Below are 15145 nucleotides of genomic sequence, written 5' to 3' on the forward strand. Positions count from 1 at the left end.
GATGCTTTTTAGAGCTAGTAACAGGAACATAGTCTCCTGTCTACGTAATGTTGGCAGCCTTACATATTTTAGGTCTCACACAGACTATGTTCTTTAGTTACAGTATTATTAACACTGGAAAGGCCTTAACAACGGCAAGTGTAGAATCTTGCATCTGGGCAGGAACAACCCCAGGTTCCCGTATAAGTTGGGGAATGACCTATTAGAGAGCAGCATAGGGGAAAGGGACCTGGGGGTCCCGGGGACAGCAGGGTGACCATGAGCCAGCACTGGGCCCTTGTGGCCAGGAAGGACAATGGTACCTGGGGTGGATTAGAAGGGGGTGGTCAGTAGGTCAGAGAGGTTCTCCTGCCCCTCTGCTCTGCCCTGGGGAGACCACACCTGGAATCTTGTGTCCAGTTGTGGCCCCTCAGTTCCAGCAGGACAGGGAACTGCTGGAGAGAGTCCAGCGCAGCCACCAAGATGCTGAAGGGAGTGGAGCATCTCCCGTGTGAGGAAAGGCTGAGGGAGCTGGGGCTCTGGAGCTGGACAAGAGGACACTGAGGGGGGACCTCATTCATGTTTACAGATATATAAAGGGGGAGTGTCAGGAGGATGGAGCCAGGCTCTTCTTGGTGACAACCAGTGATAGGACAAGGGGCAATGGGTTCAGACTGGAACACAAAAGGTTCCACTTAAATTTGAGAAGAAACTTGTTCCCAGTGAGGGTAACAGAACACTGGCCCAGGCTGCCCAGGGGGGTTGTGGAGTCTCCTTCTGTGCAGACATTCCAACCCGCCTGGACACCTTCCTGTGTAACCTCATCTGGGTGTTCCTGCTCCATGGGGGGACTGCACTGGATGAGCTTTCCAGGTCCTTTTCGATCCCTGACATTCTGGGGTTCTGTGATTCTCTTTAAAGGCTCTATATCCACATGCTCATGGAGCCAGCCTTGCAGCTGGCACATGGCAGTTGCAGTGGGACACACAAACAAATACCTGTTCTTTTTAAGGGCCCTGTTGCTTTGCAGAGAGTGCAAGGGACGAGAGCTCCCGTAGGAGGGCCTGCAAGTTTGCATCCAGCTTATCATCAAATATCTTCTGGAGGCTGAAAACTGTCATTTCTTATTAGGAAGTTTAGCCTTTTCCATTGTCTGCCTATTTGAGAATTCAGCATTTATCAGCAACGCAGTTTTTATACCAATTTTGCACCAATTTCCTGTCTGCCTTACTTCATGCATTCTCATTTTTAAGTATTGACTTAACTATCCTTTTCCTGTCACTGTTTTCTGTAATATTTTGGCAGGAAAAAAACCTGATCTCCTGATATCAGAGGGAATATTTTAAAGATTAAATTTAGTGAGTCCTGCAAAAAGAGCTTATTTTCTGTTTAGGGGAAGCATCACACATTGCACTCCTCCAGATAAAACGGAATCACATTAAAAGCTTCAACACTGTGAGAAATGCAAACTGGAGAATGTGCAAGACATGAATCTGAAGCTTTAATCCAGTACAAGCTGGAGACATTACACCAGTTTAAAAAGTCCCTGAACAACACAGCATTAAAACTTGTATTTTTCTAGCAGGTGGCATATTATCATTCTTACAGACTGATAATTTTCCTTATTATCCCCTTGACTGCACATATAACACAGCAATATGAACCTAATAATGCCTATAAACATTTCCATTAACAACAGAGTTTGCCGTTTACCTGCAGAGAATGTGGTACCCAAAGCACTGCAACTGTTTTTTTTAATTGATGTCTTGGGCTACTGGATATGGGTGCTGAAGACCAAACAAAGCACTAAAGGGCTTTAACCCATAACTTCTTAACATATTTATTTAGATGTTAATCCACCTCAGTTTCTACCTCAGTCCAGAACAGGAAGCAAGCTCAAAAATCGATTATTATAAAAAAATCCAATCACACATTATTTCACTTTAATCCTATACAAGCTTTGTACTTCCATGTATACATGATCTACTGAGGTACAAAATTAAAATGAGTATTTTAAAAGGTGCTGAGTTATTCAAAATTCCTATATGTTTCAACTTTGATCCATTTTATGCCTTACTATACTCACGGTTGGTTTCCTCGGAAGATGCAGCAATGACCTGTATATTAATAAACTTATCATCATCTTCCCAGAGAAACTGCTGCCCTCTCGGAGACGCACCAAAGGAGCCCAAAAATCTGTCCTGACTCTCCTGTCCTTAATAAATGCTCAGAGTTAGTATAAAACAGAAGAATTCCTACAAGTCCCACAGGCATTAACTCCAGTCAGCTTTTGCATGGCCATGCAGACACAGCTGGGGACCCAGGTCTCTCTGTCACACAATATTAGTATATGTTCCTTCGTCCCTCCTTATTTCAAGAGCAGAGAGTGTATTACTGCTCCCCCTGCTCCCAAGTGATTGGAAGCGTTGCTTCTGCTCTGAAGGGGGGTAAAAAAGAAAAGAAAAAGAAACAAGGAAAATAATCCTCCTGAGATTTTCCCTGAGGAATGACCAGCATTGTGACCATCAAGCCCAGGAGGCAGCAAAGCCCAGCCCATCATTTCAAGGGTTCACAGACCAGCACAGAAGGAGCTGCTCTCCCCAAGGAACCATCTGCTGCTGGTGCCACCAACAACACCCCCTGAAACACGGGAGGGGGGGAGACGCAAATAAATAATTGGTAACATGAGTGTAACCCTTCCCTTGAGTTTAGAAATAGATTAAATAATATTAATATGAACAGCAAGAGCTTTATGACAGCCCTACAGCCCACTTTCTATTCTATGTAAGATACACCAGTAAATACCCAAGTGATCCATAACTTCAAAACACACTAATGCAATTCCCGTCTCCTTTGTTTGCTCCTCCGCTTGCCAATATATACAGAAAAACCTATAGAATTTTTTGTGTCATTTGAAGACAGCTTAAGGGACAACTCCAGACTGTCTCCAGAAGAACCAAACGTAATTTGGTTCTATTCTCATTAGAGACCGTCTTTACTGAAGCAACTTTAGCAGCCTGCTCACACAAATTTCACCTGTGGCAAACTTTACGGTTTTGTAGAATTCTGCTCAAAGTAAACTTAATACCTTAGCACATTTAACAATTTGAGCAATTACATATTGATATCATCACTTCCTATTCTTTTCCTCTTAATCCTCAAATCAGCAAAGAAAGCAGTAAACACCGGAAATATTTTATGCTTGCAAACCTGGGACTCAGCAAGCAGATGAAAACACATTTTGAGGTTTTCTGTAACAACACACTCATATGTGCTTTGATCACTTGATTCAGTTGAGAAGAACTGCAGACTGTGAAATTAAGGACAAAGCAGTATGTACAGCAGAGGAGGAGGCCAATTCTCCTCAGCAATTTGAAAAGATCAACACCACAGAAGTGGTTTCTGCCTCTTCCCAGCAACAGGAGCTGAATGAGATCAGCACAGGTTGTGTTGCAGAAGTCCTCTCTTTATTCAGAAGTAAAGCTCTGGAGTGAGTTTCCTTTTATTGAATGATCCCTGAACAACAACAACAACCAGAACAAAAAAACCCCAACCAAACAAACTTCAACTTACCCTCCCAAAAAAACAACAACAAACCCAAACCAAAGAAAGCCACACAACATTGCTACATGACACTGAGATGACTTTTTGTTCTCTTTGCTTCCAATATTCAGTACAATTATTTGTATCCATATGATTCTCCAGCATGGGTTGTGAACTGGAGAAAACATGAAATACAAACCAGATTCATTCTTAAGTTTGTAAAAAGCAAATGTTAGTTTGTTCATACAACATCAAGATATCATGAAGTGTTAGAAATGTATTGTGATTCACTCCCTTTTCAAAGGTCCTTCACACATTTCTTTTCCCATGACCGTGCTAATTGATGCCTGACAAGCTAAAAAATGAATATTAAAAAATGCAGGAATAAGCCCACCCTGCATTTTCTCCAGAGCTTTTTGTTACTAAGCATTTTTCAAGAGCATATGGAAATAAGAATTCATCCAAAATTACCTTAATAACCAAGTCAAACTTCTGGTGCAAATCCCTGTTGATTGGCTTTAGGAGCGTGAGTTCAGCTGTTGTGAGATTCATATGGAAATACTGTGGATAATCCTCAGGAGTACCTGTAAAAAAGACATTGAAGTTTGAACAAATGCTGTATCTGAAAGATTTAGTGTAAAATATATGTATTTTACTCAGTAGCCAAAGGAATATGAACTAATCCTTCTATTATAAGGATAAAATATTGCATCATGTGTACATGCGGCTTAATGATACTACTAAGGTTATGTGTTTAACATTATCATTGTTTCCTTTCTCCCCCTACTCATGAAGATTCTTCTCAACTGGGCATCTCTCAGTACTCGATAACAACAGAAGCCCAAACACACCTGCAGGTGCTGGAAATTCTGCTTCTCAGTTTCCAGGAGATATGTGTAAATGTAATCTGGTAAGAGGATGTGGAGAAATGAGCTTTCAGTGTAAATCATCGGCCATTTCTAGCCACCACATTCCTGAAACTCAGCTTGCTCAACCCACTCCCCTCAGATTTTGAAATACAGGTTTGAAATACATTTCCGCGAGGTACCGCTGGACATACGGTGACAGTATGTCAGAAAGCAAAGAACAATGCAAATCATTGTTTAGAGCACGTATTTAAACAAAGAAAATATACAATGAGGTGATCTGACAAAGACGTTACCACTAAGTACATGATAGCCATACATCAGTAACAACAACAGATTATGTTATTTTATAAATCTTTCTAAGAAAAGAAGCTTCTCATCAGGCAGGAAGCACCATATGAAACCTCATCTGTGTTCAACAGCTTCCATTTATAGTCAGCAGTAAACAGGGTCTTCACAGCTCTAAGTTTCCAGGATGGGTACAAACTGGAACACAAGAGGTTCCACTTAAATATGAGAAGAAACTTCTTCCCAGTGAGGGTGGCAGAACCTGGCCCAGGCTGCCCAGGGGGGTTGTGGAGTCTCCTTCTCTGCAGACATTTCAACCCGCCTGGACACCTTCCTGTGTAACCTCATCTGGGTGTTCCTGCTCCATGGGGGGATTGCACTGGATGAGCTTTCCAGGTCCCTTCCAACCCCCGACATTCTGTGATTCTGTTATATTCTCCAACTCAGTTAAAAGAGAAGCAGTGGGAGCCCGAATAGATCAGAGAAGCCGCGGAGATCCAGTGAGGGTGGTGCAAAGGACCCATCCTGTTAGAAACAGCATGAAGTCTGGCATCTCACAGCTTATCCACCCGACAGATTACCTGAAGAAACCGAAATACAGATTGCAGATCTAAGATCTGGAGTCCTTTTAGGTCTAGGACTAGTCCTGTGCTCCTAGCTGATGGTACAAACGCCCCAGTAAGTCTTCTGAGCTCACCAGTTACGCTATCTCAAAACAGCAGGACAAATATTGCTGTGCCAAATTCTCCATGCAATCTAACAGGGCACAAGATTCAGCACAAAAACGACCACTTTTCTGATAAATGATGCTGTTTGTTCACCTTTCCAGTGGAATGATTAGAAAGTGCTTTTAGAGAGTGCGTAGCTATCCCAAGGAGATAGATTACTGTCCACACTCATGTGCAATACTTCAATTTGCAACTCATCATATGACAACCATTTGCTACACTGGATGTATATTGTGTGTATATATACACACAGTGTATGTACTCTGCGAGTATCTCTGTATACATGCATGCCATACACCTGCAGACTAGTAACAGAAAGAACCCACTGTGGATTCTTTTTTCACCAACATAAATGCAGAGTTTCTAGCTCCAAGTCCTCTCCCTCCATTCCCCCCTTTCAATTTCAGCTCCTAATTAACGGACTGAATTTTTTAAGAGCACTAGGCATCCAGCAAGAGTTTTGGCAGATAACAGATTGCTGCAGCCTTAGGAGGCTGCACATCACAGGTGCCAATGCTGAAGCCAAGAAAAAAGTCAAGAAATGAAGAACTACGTGCAAAAGCACTAAGAAAGTGGAAAACAAGATGTTTCTGAAGGAGAACAGATACACAGGGGAGGATGGAGATGGCTGTAAGAGGCACAAAGTGATTTACAGCAGGGAAGATGAAGTTAAGATTGTGTAAGGAAAGAATCAAACACTGTCTGTGGGTCTATTGCAATGACCTAAATATTATATTAACACTCCTGAATTGGAAAACTTAGTGCATGAAAGAATAAAACAAAAAAAGAACACTCAACAGGTAAAGGAGGACTAGAGAGCAAACAAGATTAAGAGGAAAGTAAAGATCAAAGTGTAACAGAGCTGGAATGCCTGAATCCCAATTGATGATGCCTGTCCAGCTGTTGCTGGCCATAGGAAGAGTCCAAACTCCTGGATACCTTAAATTCTGAAAGCAAAGCTTTCCAGGAACAGAGATATCTGCTTCTGAACACACAAAGATATCTGCACTTTGGCAGAGCAGAGCAACCCTCAGTCCACACTGTTGTCTGGTCTGCTTCCAGAAAGCAGGAATTTCCTACTGCAGCTGTAACAATATATCTTCCAATTGCGTTGTCTGCATATACAGACAAGCGGTACTGGAGAACTTCCGATCCCTCACGAGTGAAACCTGCAGGAAGCTGTAAGCCAGGAAAAGCACAGAGGTCTAAAGCTTCATGGATGAGCTCCCAGCCTGGTCTGAAAATGTCGCTGTCTTTTTGGCTCTTCATTTAACTCTTGGCCAACCAGAACACTTAAATGTCCAAAACTGGCAGAAGAAACCACAGAGAGAGTTCCAGGGGCAAAACTAGAAGCTGATGAGTTAAAGGTAAAATTGACTTTTCCCCAAGGACCAGCACCAGAGCAAAGAAAGCCTTAAAATTATTAATAAAAAGAGCTAAAGGAAAAACTTCAAACAGAGCTGAGCAGTAAATACAAAAGTCACACAGGACTGTGGATGCAGTTAGTGCTAAGGAAAAAAAAATAGCCTGAGATTGAACGTGAGGGAAGTTGAGCTGGTTTCTACCCCTTTTTTATTGCACACACATGATATGCAAAGAGAAGGGGCTTGCAAACACACTTGTGTACACCAGACACTGTCTGCGGGTCTATTGCAATGACCTAAGTATTATATTAACACTCCTGAAAGTCAAGAGTTGGAAAAATTAGTGCATGAAAAAACAATTCCAAACATCATGTTTTCGAATTTAAAGATACTGGGCATTTGATAAGAAATTAAATATTACAGTATTGCCCCAGTTCAATCCTCTTCTCTGAAGCACTTTACTGTACTTTGGAAGGCAGCTCTTTCATCAATACTTTAAATAGTAGACAACAGTCCCAGTAGTATTATGCTGTAACTAGTTCTCTAATCTTAGGATGACCCTCAAGAATATTTAAGACCTAATGTTCTATTGTTTTATCAGTACCAGTCCGTAACTATTTCAACAAGTACATTCAGACATCTCGATATATCCTTTGAAAGGACTATACTCAGCAGGATGAGGTTAGTAAGCCACATCAAGTACAAGTGAGTTTAGGATCTACTGTGAAGATGCGATAAGACAATGAGAAAGATGCACAGACTTCTTATCTTCATATATAACATCCATAGTGCCCCAAAAATATGCCAGGACTTGACTTATATAGGTGTGCAGTGGGAGGAAGAAAGCACAGTAAAAGAAAACCCAATTAGAACTCGGCCAAATCAAATCAAATTCATGTTCACTAAGTAGCTTACTCTCTTATTCTATGGGCATAGTTCAGACCTCCCAGGGTTTAAAAACAGACATATCCAAAGATATAAAGAGCTACATTTAGACCTAAAGCAAGGGGAAAAACTATATAATGAGAAATATCTGCAAGGCCTATTTCCTATGAAACTATTCAATGTTTTCTGAGGTTGAGGCTAAAATATAAATAGCAGTAATCTAAAAAGAGGGGGGAAAAGGAGGGGGGAAAAGGATGGGGGGAAAAGGATGGGGGGAAAAGGATGGGGGGAAAAGGATGGGGGGAAAAGGAGAGGGGAAAAGGAGGGAGGAAAAGGAGGGGGGAAAAGGAGGGGGAAGAACATTAAAAAAAATGGACTAGATGATGCACTATGTTCACTATGTTCACTATGATGCACTATGTTCACTATGATGCACAACTGTTCATAGAGAATTTTTAAACAAGCCAAGTCAATTTATAAATAAACCAAGTCAATTTTCAAACATACAAGCACCTAGTATATTTACAAGTACGTGCAAATTTCCTTACAAAACAGTTTTGCTGGACAAGGACTAGTTGACAGCAATACAACCCTTGCTCTGCCAGATTTGAATCCAGTTACAGACCGAAGGAATCCACTCACTTCATGGCTATCCAAACAAAACCTGGCTTTTTAAATCGGAAGATGCTGAGCCTGACCTGCCACCAGTGTGTCCCTTGTCATGGTTCTGGGAGCAGAGCCCTGGAAATGCCTCAAGACCATTTTTTTAATGACAAGCAAAACTACACAATCTGCTCACTAATATCTTGTGGTTCTCCATGGGCAAGAAAGTCGCGTAGCTGCAGTTTAACACAGCAAACATGAAAAAGATGCGATTCCAGAAAAGACACAACTTCCAATTCCCATGTTAGTCACAGGGCACAGAAATAACTACAACATCATTCTCGGTAGTTCGGGAAGCGCAACTGCAAAGCCCGGCCTTAGGCCTTTCTGTTATCAAATCACACAAGCCAAGCAACTGGAAACAAATGCCAAACACAGGAAAGTAGCAGAAACAAACAAACCAACCCACTAAAAACACAGCAAACTACAGGAAATCCCCCAGCAAACCGGGTGTTTGTCTGAGGTCTTTCTAGAACTGCATCTTTCTCTGGCCAGAAAACAGCACGGTCAACTGAACTAACGCCAAATGACAAAGGAGAGCACACAAGTTCACGGCAGCAAACTTAAAGGTAGATGCATTAAGAGCCATTACGTTGCTCTCTTAGAAGGAATCCTGCTCTAATTGCCTTTCTTTAGCATCTTTTATTGTGCCTTTGAACCTGTGAATGACAAATACATGGCAGCACAGCTCCAAGAACATAGCAGCCTCTCTCGTGTGTTTGCTGTGCTCTTCCATTCGCTAAACCAGGCGATTCTGAATATCATCGGAATAAATAATAATAAATAATGCAACCATCTGAAATAAGCTTCTAAATGGCAATTAAGCATAAATAGGCAGAACAATGATTTGAAACGTCCCACTAACCACAATATGAATTTTTATTAGGTTTCCACTCTCCCAGTCAATCTTTCTCTGGCCATCATAACAAAAGTGACTGATTGTGAGCGAAAGCAAGAGTAGCAGACACCAACCAACTAGGATGGAATAGAGGATGCCCGGTCGATCAGACGGAGGCTGGATGTTTCGGTCCTGATCTATGGCTTGGATGGGTGGAGTGACACTGATGGGATTCACACGTGCCTGGAATGAAAAATCAGACAGATTTGAAACAGAAACATTAGAAAGCCAGTAGGCAGATCTGTAACACAAAAACATCCCACTGAAAAGGATATTTGCTGAATTTGCAGGAGAAAAAACCCCTCACATTTAAGCATAGTTACAGCACATGTCCCTTTTGAAATCAAAATTAAGTAGGTAAGATTTTGATAGTAATCTGCTTTCCATGAGATAGATTTGATCCTAGAATAGCACCTCCAAGGAGAGGAAGCTCACAAACGTCCAAGCAAATACCTGACTATGCTACTGTGCCTCTTGAAGCAGACATGTCAGACATTATCATAGCAGTGAAACACAGCAAACGCTTCAAAAAGGAAACAAAACCAAATTGAATTTGAGAATAATTAGGAGCTGAGGTGGATGTGATACACAAACACATACTGCAAAATAAATTCAAGCCATTCCAAAATCTGAAAGAAGCTTCTGTAATCCTTGCTGCTTAATCAACCAGAAACAAGGCTGCCCCATGAATGTGTGTGCACCAGTCTCTGCCCTCCCCTCAGAACTGCTGTTTGTGTGGCCAAAATGGTTAATAACCTCTGTGGAAAAAAAAGATGCCTCTTTTCCACATGCAACTAATCCTGGCAGCCTTTGCTTTGGAAAGGTCGAATGCTCCATGTTCTGCAAGAGGTAACTTGAAATTTAGCATAGGAATAGGAAGGAGACAAGCCCACATTCGGCCAAGTTTTGGCACAGAAATCTCGCTGCTGTGATTTGGGAGAAACCTGCAAGAGTTTCCGCGATGCCTGTCAGTAAACCTAGAGGGAAAAGGGAGAACACCAAGGGGAGAGAGTTAACAACCCTTCCTGCAATTCTGGATATGGAGCCACGCGGTCATCTGCAATAATGCAACTGTTCTGCCTACATTTGCCACCCAGAAGTCGTGTCCTACAGGAGCCCAGGTCCTTTGTCACCCGCTTGCTTCCACTTTTGTCTCTTTAAAAAATTAAACTCTTAAAAGTGTAATGAGGAAGATGAGCTCAAAATAGGCATAAAGAAAGAGAGGAGAAGATATATTTGACATACGTTTGAATTTTTAAAAGGCTTTAGAACACCATACAAGTTCCATGCTCAGAGATAAGATTATGCGCAAAACTGTCCAAGACTAAAATGTTGAAGCACTTCCAGACAAATCTACATTATAGTTAAAAACATACCCACAATGAAAACAGCCTCCTTTGCTAAGGCTGGCTCAGTTTAAACTCACCATTACAATATTGCAGGCCAAGTGAAAATATCCGAGTCTACACTAGAGCATCAGCGATGGATCCATTCTTATCAATAATGAGCTGTCAGCCGCACCCGACCACCGAAACTAGACTGAAACAGTTCTCATCGTATATAGAACTCAGAGAGCAAGGACACGTGCCTGCTTTCTAATTCAAGGAGAGGCTTGAGAGCAGCATTTCAAAAAACCGCATTTGATATAAAACAGGTTCTACTTGAACAATAGCTAATTTATCCCATGCTGCCACTGACTCCTCAGAAACAAAGCAATCAATTGAACAGAAACATGTTGTGTAGGAAAATCAAGTAGTAGCAGAAGTCTAGGAATGAAATGTGAAGTCCATCCAATTTTTATTCCACATAAGTTGCTTTTTAAAGTACTGTACACAAATGGGCTCCTCATAAACTACAAGATATCAGTGCAACAAGATCAGTCACAATCCACTGAAATGTTTGGGGATAGTTTAAAGCTGTTTTGAATTAAATAGGCTGATGTGTCTTGAAATAAAGCTAAAGGTACTTTCATATAGTTTTAATAATAACTCATTTAACAATACCATAAGTACATTAGAACTACAAAAACATAACTGCACAAAGAAGCAGCCATTATATTAATAAGTTTCTAAAAGCACGTGCAGGATTGTTTGCGTGCATGTGCTTTCTGTGGAAAGTAATTATTCTAAAACTATGTAGTCAAACATGCTTTGACCAACACCAGTAATAACTATGATTATTACATAGGGTGTATGTAAATCTTTGCTATTTGTGTACGGATGGAGGAGAGCTTCCTAAAGAGACAGAAGCTCATTAAAAGGAAAATAGTGACATATTCGTGGGGCCCACGACTGCTTGAAGGAGACTCAGATGGAGGCAATAAAAAGGATGTGGGGTTTTTATTGAGCCAGGCTCAAAGCAGCACGGCGACAGCGGGAGAGAAGGTTACCCAGAATAAATAGACGGCCTGCAAAAACCAGCCGCTTCCAAAAGAACATCCAAGGGTTCACCAGAAAAATCAAAGCTGCGGACTTGTCTAAGCCCCAAAACTTCCCTCTACCCCCAAACTCTGAGCCTGTATCCAGACACTCACCCCCATTTCCAGCCAAGGACATGAGGATCTAAATTCCGCGCTGATTAAGTGACTCAGTGATTTTGAAGGAAATAAGACCAGACTGCCCTGCCCCTCTGTTGTTGCGTTACGATACATAAAAAGTTTGGCACACTGGATTTAAATCACTGGAACACACAGGTTACTCCTTGTGTCTGACCATTTATAGTCTCTACGGCTCACAACAAAGCTAAGAAAGATGCACAAAATGGTTTGCAATGTTCAAATTGTATAGAGATGCAGCGTTCTTTTCTCTTTCCACATGTTTTGGTGTATGTCACATCATTTTCTAGGAATGGCTGAGAACTGTAGAGTATTTCAGAATGATACCTTGTACTGACAACACAAAATCCTCCAAGGGAAAACAATGCGTCACATTTAACCATCGTTCTTGCTGGTGTAAAGCAACATAGATATATGTGTTTTATCAGAACAGGGCAGGCAATATTAGCACAATTAGTTAACACAAGACATTTCATGTTAGCATTTTTAAACCCTGAAAAACAATATATTTTTCAGCTTTCCCAGTTTGAACCTGTAACTGTGCCCAATGGACTTCAAATAAAGCCTGGAGGCTTGCAACACACAACGCACTCACGGCTTAGCTAATGAATTCACTGATCAACACAGCAGAACTCTCATCTCCACACAAACAAGGGTGAGAAGGTTTTTGCTGGATAGTAAATATTAGTAAAGCAACATACATTACCCCATACTGACACCCAGGACCCCTTCAAAGGGAGCCCTACACTATTAAACCAACAAAGTTGTTGATTAATTGATGAATCATTATGGCTACACTGCTTCTTCTTGTGTAGGTTAGAGCACATGAGGTTAGAGCACAAGCTGTAAATTGGAAATTAGCTACATGACAGCCATGCTGTGCAGAACCGCAGACTCTATTGCACTAAAACAGCGGGAAGAATTGCAAACCCATTCCAACATCGTTTCTTGCTGCTGCTTCAGACGCTTTGCCAGTACAACAAGGGCTGTGACAAAACGCTAATGAACACAAATCCATCATAAAGTACTTGTGTGTCAGGAAAATGTAGAAAATATTTCAACTGAGTTATTCAGCCACAAGTGAAGTAAATCCCAAAAGCAAGCAGGACCCTAGAACAGCATACACAGCCGAAGATAGCACCAAAAACTTGTCATCAGCCGGATTGTGTATGTCACGTTGAATAACACACTGGGAAGCTGAAACACAAAATGAAGAGTAAATCCTTTGCAGAAAATTGTTTTGATCAAATTGTCACAGGAGCCAAACAGGTCTATATAACAAAAATTCCATGCCTGAGAAAAAACGCTCTCCGAGAAATAGCAAAGCTACGTGAGGAAACCAACTCCTTCAAATCTACGTCGCTCAACACTAAAAATTTGCAGCCAGTTCACCTAATCAGTACATCAAGGTCCATGCTTTGTTCGAATAACACTTGTGACCGCCCGTGGTGTTGCAGTCCAACCCAACGGTGTGAAATGTCCATACATGACGTGAAAATGAAATCTGGGCAGCATTCCTGAAAACGAGCTTTGCAGCTGTGGGAAACGGCACCGTCCTCAGCACCACTAGTGAAACAGGAACCGCGTTACACCCAGGGGAACGGCACATAGGAAAACTAGTATTATGAAATTATTGTTAAAAATCATTCAAGCCCATGAATATACAGAAAGTAATAATAATGGGGGTGATCGTCAAGTTTCAAATAAATCTAACTTTTCTATATATTTGTTTCTTAGAAGTTCACCTTCATTTCTAAAAGCTAGTGATAGAAACGTATGGCGTTGCCATATCTGAACTAACCTCTCACGTCTTCCGTGGGCGTACAAGAAGTGTTTTAGTAACTGATTAGAAACACCAAGACGTGAGATTGATTATTAGAAAGGGAGCTGCTTTCTAAATTCAGGACCGTAACTGTCAAATAGCTTTTAGCACCTTCTTCAGTTGTTCAATACAATCCATGGTTGCTGTGCTCTGTCCAATGTTTGCGCAGGTTACTAAAATGAAAACTGTAAAATTCAAATATCCTGACAGATCACATTGTTAACAAAGTAAGCTGCCAAAAAGCACAATTCCTTTCATTTATTTGTAAAAACAAGCCACCTTTGAGGGGGAAAATTTATTTTGAAACAGCAGCAAGACAGCATAATGAATCAGAGCAAAGAGGAAAATAGAGACTGTTTTTATCAATGATGTCTTCCAGGAACAGCAGGTCCAAAAAGAAATTGAATTTCATCAGGATCTGATCACAGTGTTTACCAAATTGCTTTTTCTGTATCTGACATGCTTTATAAGAAATGTCTCCAACAGAGAATTTGTGCTGGAGACTAAACGAAATCCATTATGCAATGGGCCTCCTGCCTTGGCAGTCAGGTATAATCTCCTGTGCAATTCAGGCAAAAGAACAATTCAGACTGGAGCTTCTACTCGTCCCGTTGTGATGACTGTGATTAAAGAACAATAAACATTCCCTTTCTGACATTTCACTTTTTACCATACGAAACACGGAATCTATTGCCTTGATTATCTTTCAAATTCTCCATGGGAGGTTTATTATGATGATTTCTGTTCAGGATTCAGGAAGAGGCAAGAGAACAGCAAGTTGTAAAACTCAAACACACCTACTTCTGCTTTAAACAGATTCATAAAAACCAGAAAATATCTAAAGACCACTGTAACACTACCTAATGACTTTCTTCTTTCATTTCTAACAGTGATTTCATTATGATACAAAAGTTTGTGAAATATTAACCCTTTTTGTTTTCTTTTAAATGCTTATTTCTCTCAGAAGGGAAGAAGAATACAGTTGTCAGCTTTGTCAACAGTTGCTAATTTCAGCTGAGTTTGCAAACACTTAATCTTGAGATTAAGGAGAAGAGCCTGATGGCTTCTCTAATGCCTTTAGAAAAATTAGGCACAGTATAATACACTAGCAAAGGCAAAAGAAGTTCTGATCGAAGCTATGATCAAATGCAAGGCATGGCCTGATATATACAGACTCTGGCTGAGCAAGCACCTTTCAGCCTGAGAAAAATGACACAGACAAAATACACAAAAGGTCTATAAAACTGTGTTACAGAGAGCTCCCTGTCTCTTCAAACAAACTCGGGGATGTCTAAACAAATACCTGGCGTTTAGACTCAAAATGTGCAGAACAACAAGGATCTTCACCCAAATAGGGCCATGCACCTTGCTGTGGGCACCATAGCTGCCCAAAGTTCACCTGGGCTCCAAAATCAGGTTCACAGCACTAACCCAAAACAATCTATTATTATATCCATTTCTAAGACGGCGCTTCTAATTGTGAGGTAGGAGAACCCTTTGGGGAAGTATCACCAGTACCACTGGTGGGACCTTTCTTGTGGTAATTTGTGTGAAA

The 15145-nt window shown here is 41.1% G+C and overlaps 1 protein-coding gene across 1 annotated transcript in view; it reads right to left on the bottom strand.

The window, feature by feature from the left end:
* Nucleotides 1–15145, bottom strand: part of PCDH15 (protocadherin related 15) — a gene marked incomplete at its 5' end in the record, with an annotated part of 280224 nt that overhangs the window by 185634 nt on the left and 79445 nt on the right. The window contains 2 exons of the mRNA XM_080347717.1: nucleotides 3994–4106; nucleotides 9289–9397. Coding sequence (XP_080203843.1) covers nucleotides 3994–4106; nucleotides 9289–9397 — 222 coding nt within the window. The remainder of the gene's footprint in view (nucleotides 1–3993; nucleotides 4107–9288; nucleotides 9398–15145) is intronic.

The sequence above is a fragment of the Nesoenas mayeri genome (assembly GCF_963082525.1).
Source record: "Nesoenas mayeri genome assembly, chromosome: 7".
Lineage (NCBI taxonomy): Eukaryota > Metazoa > Chordata > Aves > Columbiformes > Columbidae > Nesoenas > Nesoenas mayeri.